Below are 9,578 nucleotides of genomic sequence, written 5' to 3'. Positions count from 1 at the left end.
ACTTTGGAAATATATATATTTTTTAAATGTCTGTAGTGTGTGAAATTGTGGCCTGTGGGATAAATGATATAAAAAGTGGATGAATAGATTCATGGATGGATGGAGGGATGGACGCATGGATGTTGTACAATTATTACACTCATTGGAAGCCAAAAAACGTGGAATATTATTGGAGAATATTAAGATTTTCATACCAAAAATTTCAATATGCAGTATAATTCCACAGATTTCAAAAGCCACTGGTGCAGCCTTGATGGTTAGCATTAAAGATCTGCAACAAACTATTTGAACTGAAAGATAAGATGATTTGATATAAATTTCTATTGAAGTTTCTGAACCCCTGTATTCATTGTACAGCAATAAATGAGTGAATAAGTGAATTTACTGAAAAACGGTGGATCTGGAATAAATGTATCATTTAAAAAAAAAGCCAATCTAGACCACTTTATATTCTTTAATCTTTTATCTTTATTTGTGTTACTGGGGTGCTACTTACACTGTCTGATAATAACCTTATAACAAATCTCGACTTACACAGTAACATACAGTCGTATAATAGAGGCACTTGCCTTTAAATAAAATTAATGAATTAATTAAAAGAAATAAATACTGAGTTTGGTTAAAGTATTATTTTTGTTTTCTTTTCTTTTACTGTCTTTAGTAGAGGTTTTACTTTTGCCTTACTCTACAGGAGAAGTGGTTTTGGGAAGTGGTTCAAGGCTAATATGGATATTTTCAGGACTAGAGGTTTAAGGATTCTCGCCTCCCCAAATTTCACTGCATTTTATGCAGATTTAATACAATTTTGTCTTAATTTCAATCTTCACTTTGTCATTTCATAAAAATGAACAACCAAAAAAACCTGTCGCTACATTATTAAACACTGTCCCCTCAGTGTGTCCTCACACATACACACTACCACCCCATGTCTACAATCCTAATCTTAAACTCATGTGATTATATAAACTCCACCAAGAGCAGTAAAAGCAAACAAACGACATAATGTACAGACACACCAGGACAAGTCTGGGCAGGCTCTGTGTTCTTATGCTAATCATAGAAATGTCTTGTTGTTCGAATACTTGGTCACTTCACTATAGTAACACAGCACCCAACGCTAACAGGAAATCTTTTTTTAAAAGAAGCAAACTCGAAGCAAAATCATCAGCGGTACCATGTGCGCTGCAAATCGCTAACATTTGTGCACTGTGGTTTCCACAGCAGGCTGAGAATTCATGTGTGTTCTGTGCTGCTGAGGGAAAACCAGGACTTTTATCTCTACGGTAATTGGAAACACACTGCAGTTGTAGCAGAGACGTTCGGTGCGCTCACATGAAATAAGCGTTAATACGTCGGTTTTGTGAGAAGGAAATCGTTATTGAGGAGACAGAGATCTGGACAATGGAGAACTTTTTAATGCTATTTCTGAGTCTCTTCACATAGGCTGTTGTAGCTCATCTGCGTAAAGACGGTACATTCGGAGCTGCTTTTTCAGCTCAGCACGGCTGCACAGAGTGATTATCTGAATTCCTATCATCCTTAAACTGATTTTCAAGATGTTTCCACGTTTAGAGCTGCTCAATAGAAATGTATTAGCAGAGTGATGCTTTTATAATGGGCCTGAACAAGCTCTTGCTTTTTGAAATATGTGACTAACTATCTAGCAGCGTTATTATAGTTACAATGTGCGACACATCACATCAGCACAAAATGCTCTCCAGTAGCACTTTCAATACAAAAAAGTGTGAAGACAGCTTTGGTGCTGCTCTTAGCAACTTATCCTCAAAAATGCCGCTCTGGCATTTTTTTCTAGCAGGTTATGCTAATCTTCCTAAATACCTACTGGTTATACAGTGTGTAAGTTCACAAAAATGGAGATCTTGGTGATGAGTGTTGTCATGAGAAACTCTGTTACTTGAGTGGAAAATGGTTGCTCTTGCATTTTGCAGGTCAACCACAGGCCATTGTACAGTTTTGCATGGGTGGCATTTCACAAAGCATGCAGGACTCGTCTCATTCGGCACCTTGCGCATCTGGTAAATGATTCCCTTACAGATTGCAGATGCTGGTTATATTTTATTTGCATCACAACACTTAGAGAATAATTTGTAATTACAGAATTTGTCACAGGAGATGCCTACTCAATCACCTTTATCTATATATTGATGCATCCATGAAAGAAATATTATAAACTATATACACTATAACCATTTAACAGCACATGCTTAAAAAAAAAAAAAAAAAAAAAAAGGAAAAATTCTAACAACACAGCTCAAGCCACTTCAAAAGGCTCGAGGTGACATATTACGAGCAGAAAAACTGAGACATAGCGAGACAGAATAAAAGACAAAACATTCAAACACACACACACACACACACACACACACACACACACACACACACAGACAGTACATACTGTTCCAACAAGGTATATTCATAGTCAGTTGAACCATAGACACACATACACATATATAATGATATGTGTGTGTGTGTGTGTGTGTGTAAACCGCACCATTATGGTTGCACAAGCTAGTGCACTCTTAGTGCCGGTCCCAAGCCCGGATAAATGTGGAGGGTTGTGTTATGAAGCATCCAGCATAAATCATGTGCCAAATCAAAAATGCGGATCACGAATCAGAAATTCATACCGGATCCGTCAAGGCCCGGGTTACCAACAACCGCCAACAGGGTACCGGTGGAAATTGGGCTACTGTTGGTGGAAGGAGGAGAAGGAGAGGAGGAAGACGTCTGCACATTGACTAATATATATCCAAGTTTCATTTCTATAGTATTGTCCCTTGAGAAGAAATAATCAAAAGGTTGCTGAAATGTAAGGTGTGTACTCACTTTTGTGAGACACTGTGTATATGTGTGTATACTTTGTATAGTCAGTTTTTGTGGTCATCACACAAAACCAAAAACAAATTAGAAAGTGTAAACTGCATGTGTGCGCACAATCACATTTAAATCTATACATTTAAATATACACATTACACACAAATGCTTTGCACACAAACATACACCCACATATTCATGAACACACACAGACAATGTCACATGCTAATAGGTCTCTGTGAGGGCCACACACACACACACACACACACACACACACACACGTGACAGAAAGTGAATTAGTAAACAAAGTACTTGTCATGCAAATACTTATTAATGCATAATTGTACACACACACACACACACACACACACACACACACACACACACACACACACAGATACACACTGCTTACCGGTTGTTATTTATTTTGGGGTTTTGAAACTGCATGGCTAAAGCTTGAACAGGAAGCGGCTTAGTACACGAGAAACCTTGCTTTATCTGACTACACACAGATAAGGGTGGAGAAGCCCAGATGATGCTGCCACCACTGTGGGTGACGCTGCTGCTAACGCAGCGGTAGCGGAGCAGGAAGCGACGTAAAAGCCACAGAGGAAGTCATGCACATGCATTTTTTTAGGGCCTGTGCGGAGTGGGGTTAAGGGCTTTTATATCTGACCTCTCCTTTCTCACGCAGCTGTTTTATTCACCTGATTATCACAAGGCGATAAAGTGCTAACTCAGCAGTTTCATGACATAAAATGTGTGTGTGTGTGTGTGTGTGTGTGTGTGTGTGTGTGTGTGTGTGTGTGTGTGTGTGTGTTACCTCTTTAAGCTGGTCGGCGCAGCCCCAGGACGCCGAACGCTGATGCGTGTTCCTCAGCTCTCCCTCGGACAAATCTTCACTCCAGCATCCAGGAGTCTGACATGACACACACACACACACACACACACACACACACACACACACACACACACACACACACACACAGAGGTTTAAACAAAAAAGATTAGCAAAGAATCCAGTCATACTCATCACAGTGATGGCACCATTACAGCTACATAGAAGCATGGTGGTGGAAGCATCATGGCCCATATTGCACCATATACTTTCCATTGTTTTCAGGGTTGACTTCAATGTTGCTCTTTTAAGTATCTTCTTCAACAAACCCCATGGCCTTCAAAATGTGTTAATATTGAGATGAGACATATTAGCTGACCTACAAGTAAGCCTTATTCATATATGCAACAAATAATGAGGAAGAAAAAGAATCTGGTCCAAAATTCAATGATTATTGTAGATGCACCAAACGTTAAGTTAAGTATGCAATATTTTTAGAGAAACAACATGTTTTGGAGCAAAGTCCTCTACCAGATGTGCAAGCAAAATGAGCCCCTGAGGGTGTAGGAGGGAAAAACCCATCACACATCACTTGGGTAATCGCTATTATTTCATCCAATTAGCAGGAGCTAGCATGAACTCTGTGACTAAGCATTGGGCTAAACACCTCAATCAGCATCATCTTTAAAAAAATAAATAAACTGGACTGGAACGAGCTTGAAAAGGAAATTACAAGTAGCGACGCTCTGGCCCAGAATGGTTAATAAGTTATTAGAAAGCTATAAAAAGAAGCCCCCCATCTTTCATGGTGACGTTCGCACAGGCAAGAGAAGTAGCAGGAAACAGGAAAAAAAAGGTTTATTTTCTTCCCAGACGTGTCAGAATCATGGGCAGCCAGCACATCACATCTGTTCTAACAGCATTCCTGAGTGTGTTGCTACGTTTCTGGCTTGTGGAGCAAAATATATCGAGGAGAGCATAAAAAACATCAACAGGCCAAGCTCCTGGAGCTCTCACAGCTGTAGCAGGTCTCACAGAAGACTCCATTCATCCAGAAGATGGAAGTCGCATTTCAAAGACAGGCCTTTTATAGATAGATCAGCTCCAGAGCTGAGGAAACTCAGAAAGCTTTGAAGGCAATCTCGCAGTCTTTCCATTAAAAAAGAGCCAAGAGAGCAAAAATGTTGCCAAGTCTTTTCACCACCTGCCTGTGTGTGTTTCCCAGCACAGTAAAGCCACACCACAGCTGTCACAGCTCCAGGATTAAAGAGAGACTTTTGAAAAGTCAAAAGAGTTGGTACGCATGTATATTTTACTGCTAATATAATAAGATATTAAGACAGGGCTTTACACTGCTGTTATTTCCTAACAGTTTTATTTCTGTACTTAATAGAGGGACAAAATACACCATATGGACAAAAGTATTGAAACACCTGACTTTTCCCCAAACATATGTGGTTCTTTCCCAAACTATTACCAAAACGTCGAGGCACACTGGTCCAAACCTGTCCCATCATGACAGCGGCCCTGTGCACAAAGCCAGCTCTATTAAGATATGATTTACATTAGTTGGAGTGGAAGATCTTGAGTGGACGCCTATAGAGCTCTACCTCTCAACCCTACTAAACACCTCTGGGATAAGAGGAGTACATTAATACCTGACTTTACTAACGCACTTATAGTTGAATGGGCACACAATCTCCACAAGCACACTACCCTGAAGTAATGCACAATGGGATGTTCAAAATGCACATACCATTTTTATGGTCAGGTGTCCACAAACCTTTGTCTATGTAGTGTATGTTAGTGAACTTTAATTTTCTGCATATGCAACTTTTTTTCTACAGTCCATTGTTTTTTACACATATCTTAATGCTAGAAATATAAAATGAATGACATTACAATTAAATATTGCTATTAAATAATTATCAGTCTAAGTAAACAAAAAACGTTTTATTTACTTGTTTGCTAACTGAGTTATTTAGTTAGTTATAGTAGTAGTGTTGAGTTTTTTCATCACTTTCCTAACTGGATTTTTATTTTTGTTTACTTTATTCAAATGTTTTATCATTTTTGCATTTCAGTTAATTTGTTTATGTATTTTATTTGATACTTTTTATCACTTTTACCAAAGATTTTTTCATACAGCAACATAAATGAAAAAGTTTCTTTTTTCTTCTTCTTTGAATTCTTTGTATACTTATAAGTGGGCTAAGCATTGAATGTGTGTCAGCATCCTATTGTTATTCTACCTTTTCTTTATCATCATAATTTTCTGGCTAGCATGTCTACTGCAGCCATTAGAACGGTCAAATAAAAAGTTCTGAAATTTGGCACACTGATTGAGAAGATTTAATAAAACATTCTTACCAAAATTGGTCCAAATGCTGCACACGCTCTAGTGCCACCATTGGGTCAAATATTGGCCTACTTTGGAAGCATGTGCATAGTCATAACCTTTGAACCATGAAACCTTAAAAGGCATCGCCTTTTTCCCTGAAAGGAGAACATTTCAGTGCCCCATTTAATAAATATTTCCTACAGTATGCTAATAAATCTGACAAAGAACTTGTTGAACAGAAGTAAGATTGTATCTCAGCAACTTTTGTGGACACTGACACAAAACTTGGTAAACATGTTTAAGATCATGACCTAAGGTTATACAACACATTTCATGACAGCTACTAGTCAAAGGTTACAATAAGAGGCTTAAAATGCTTGTATCAGCCAATATATATTTGAACAACTCCAAATTTCACCCACATATTCTTTAGAGCCACCTGGATGAAACTTTTTTGGATGAAAGATTTTTAATACTCCAAACAGTTTATCCATGATTTGCCAACAAAAGCAAATAAAAGCAAAGAAGCTGCTGAACAGGAAACGATTCAGCCTGCATTTCAGCAACTTTGCACACTGACACAAAACTTGATAGATATCTTCAGGACCATGCTCAGGCTAGGCAAGAGCAGCCGTATTATTCAACAACACAAATTGAAAAATATACTTCACCTACAGTTATTTCAAATGCACGGTGCATCAAGAAAATATTCACTATTTTATAGTTCTGTCAGAGTTGCAGGTTTGTTATTTTTGCCTGTGAATGTAGACATGAGACACATTTGCATACATTTAGTTCCCAGCCTACGTGTGATCTATACCTCACATGCTTCAAAAGCAATTCTAGGAAACATGAAAAATCAGCATAGTTGTGCAGAGGTGTGAGATATGCATAACTCATATGCACTGACAGTTTTGCTAAGAGGAGCTAAACAAAACCTTCTAACTGACAAACATATTGGCCATTAACATACACACAGCTTCTAGCTTGTTTCTTCATTCCAGCTTTGTAATTAAAATTGTACAAATAGAAACTCTTGCATTTTGGGAAGAAAGTTTATCACATCTCTTTTGAAGGGCTGCGATTGTTGTATGTAAGATTATAAACTTACAATGCACTAAATGAATGAAGGCCTGGAACTAAGATTGACTGAACAAATAACAATGTACCAATAGAACTCAAGTTCAGAATATCTTCAGAAGACATCATTTGAAGTAACCACACACTGAAAAAGGCCTTTTTTAGAATTGCTCAATTTAAAATATGTAGGTTTTTTTTGACAGTTTGTTTAGAAACACAATAATAAAATAAATATAAATTTTCCAATTAAAATCTTTGCATCCATTTCTGGTCCATGATATAAACAATATAGAAATAGGTATAGTTTTATAGATTATATGAAAATAGCATAGCCTGACTTCCCTGACATCTGTTTTCACTGTTGCAACACATTTACTTTCACTTAATATATAACCTAATATAAATATTTATTTACATGTTCTTATTTTTTTTTCTGTGTGCAACTGCAACCGAACAATTTCCCTAGGGGATTAATAACGCATTCTGATTCTGAAAATAAACACAACATATTTACATCCACAGGTCTTGTGTCTGTGTTTTTGTTGTAGTTTTCTGTAAGTCCAACATCCAGTAAAAAAAAATTAAATAAAAAGTAAAAAGTTTTAAAAGCGTTTAAAATGAACAACCGGTCCATAATAAAACAATCATGTGTAATCATGTGTGCAATCCCATCTTCTGCTGCACCACACAAATCACATATGACGATAGAATGATTTCTAGTAAGATGATTTTATCTGATGTAGGGATGTCAGATGGTCGTTTTGGAATCAGAAACCGCATGTGAGTATGTAAATTTGACTAATGTCTGATAACGAAGGCTCAGTCAGATGCAGTTGCAGTTTAAGAAATTACCCAAAGAGTAATAGTGTGTTTGTTTGGAACCTTCCATTTGTCACATATTTGAGTGCACCTGAGGTTCCAGTGACCAGTGTTCCTGTCCTTTCTTCTCTTCAGATCTGCCTGCATCATCCTGATGTTCTACCTCTGGATGGAGTCCTTCTAAATTGAGACCACTCTGTGCAGCTGGGAATTTTTCCTCATCTACATCTTAAAGATCCATGAAGCCACTGAACAACTCAAGAACTTGGAATTCAGGGTTTCCAGAGACCTGAGGACTAATCTAAGCAAAATAAAGTATACGGCAAAGCCTTCATATATATTTTTTCTGCTAGCACATAAGCACACACAAAACACCTTGTGGTTAAACACAAAGAAAATCAAGTAGCCAAGTTAGAATATGCGTGAATATTCGATTGACATGTGAGACCCAACACCATTGATGACTTTTAGTTCATTGAGATTAGTTTGTATTAATTGCACTATTCAGGTCAAATACCTTGCTGTACATTACTACCACTTTTGAAATAAATGACTACACAATGAAAACTCCAGTGCCCTGGCATCCTAGCAATGGTATTTGCCATTTGTCCACTGCGATAAAGTGAACAATTTTTGTCCCGGTTCTTGTTTAAACCGCAGACTTAAACCGCAACGCAGGCTCTTTACAAAATATTCACAACAAAGGAGCAGCAAAACAGGGTAGATTTGCATGCTGGGTAGATGTGCAGCTTTGTAGGAGTGTATGTGTGTGTGTGTGTGTGTGTGAGCTGAGCAGAGATCCTGTGTGGCTTTGGTTTGTGCGTGCTGTAGTGAAAACAGGATGCATGCGAGATCATGTGAAAGTTCGGCGAGTGACTCCTCTACTGGCTTTATAATCTGGGTGATCAAGTGGAACCGGGTGTCTTAAAACAACACTAAAAATAACCGAAAGAACGCCTGGTGTATTAAAAATAAAGGGTTTCCGATCTAAAATCGACAAGCTGAGACTACTGCCAGGCTGCAGTGTAGGACCTGTTTTTGATTACACGTTGAGTTTTTTAATAAACAGCAGAAGTAGAGCACAGAAATTCGAGCTTAAGGTTTACAAATATAAGACTGGTTCTCAGAAAAGAAGTCATGCAAAACTCCAGTTCGGCTGAAATCGGGCATGATGAGACAAGTGCAGATCAGGCGACAACACCTGAACATTAATTATTTTGAGGACATTTAAGGTTGAGTTTATTTTATTTCTATTTTTTGCTGTCAAATTCAAACCGAGTTAAAATTTCAACGTAGTACAATAAAATCTAGATTGTTACTTCCGAGATAGATGGATGCAACATTACTGAATACAGCTGTAATTGCGTGAAACTGGCAACATAATGTTTAATAAGAATTTCTCAATAATAAGTAACGGGTGAATATTTGAACATAAATATAGGCTATGTTATATGAACAAATTCAAGTGTTACTATGGATGTGGGTCACATATTAAAACCTGTATGTGCAGGAATATTTTCAAATCTGCCCCCTGTGCAAAAAAAACTCAAAACCTAAACTAGCATTTCCGCAGACATGCACAATATCAGCTGAGACAAACAACCCTAATTCCCACAACCTGGTTTCATATGAATGTCACCAGACGTCAGGATAAAAAACTCGATT

General features: G+C 37.7%; 1 protein-coding gene across 1 annotated transcript in view; it reads right to left on the bottom strand.

Moving 5' to 3' along the window:
* glcci1a (glucocorticoid induced 1a) overlaps window positions 1–9,578 on the bottom strand; it is a 44,917-nt gene that overhangs the window by 8,368 nt on the left and 26,971 nt on the right. The window contains 1 exon segment of the mRNA XM_046844443.1: window positions 3,659–3,754. Coding sequence (XP_046700399.1) covers window positions 3,659–3,754 — 96 coding nt within the window.

The sequence above is a fragment of the Silurus meridionalis genome, chromosome 29 (genome assembly GCF_014805685.1).
Source record: "Silurus meridionalis isolate SWU-2019-XX chromosome 29, ASM1480568v1, whole genome shotgun sequence".
Classification (NCBI taxonomy): Eukaryota; Metazoa; Chordata; class Actinopteri; order Siluriformes; family Siluridae; genus Silurus; species Silurus meridionalis.
Note: the sequence above shows the minus strand (reverse complement) of the source record. Positions and strands in the feature narration are given on the sequence as shown.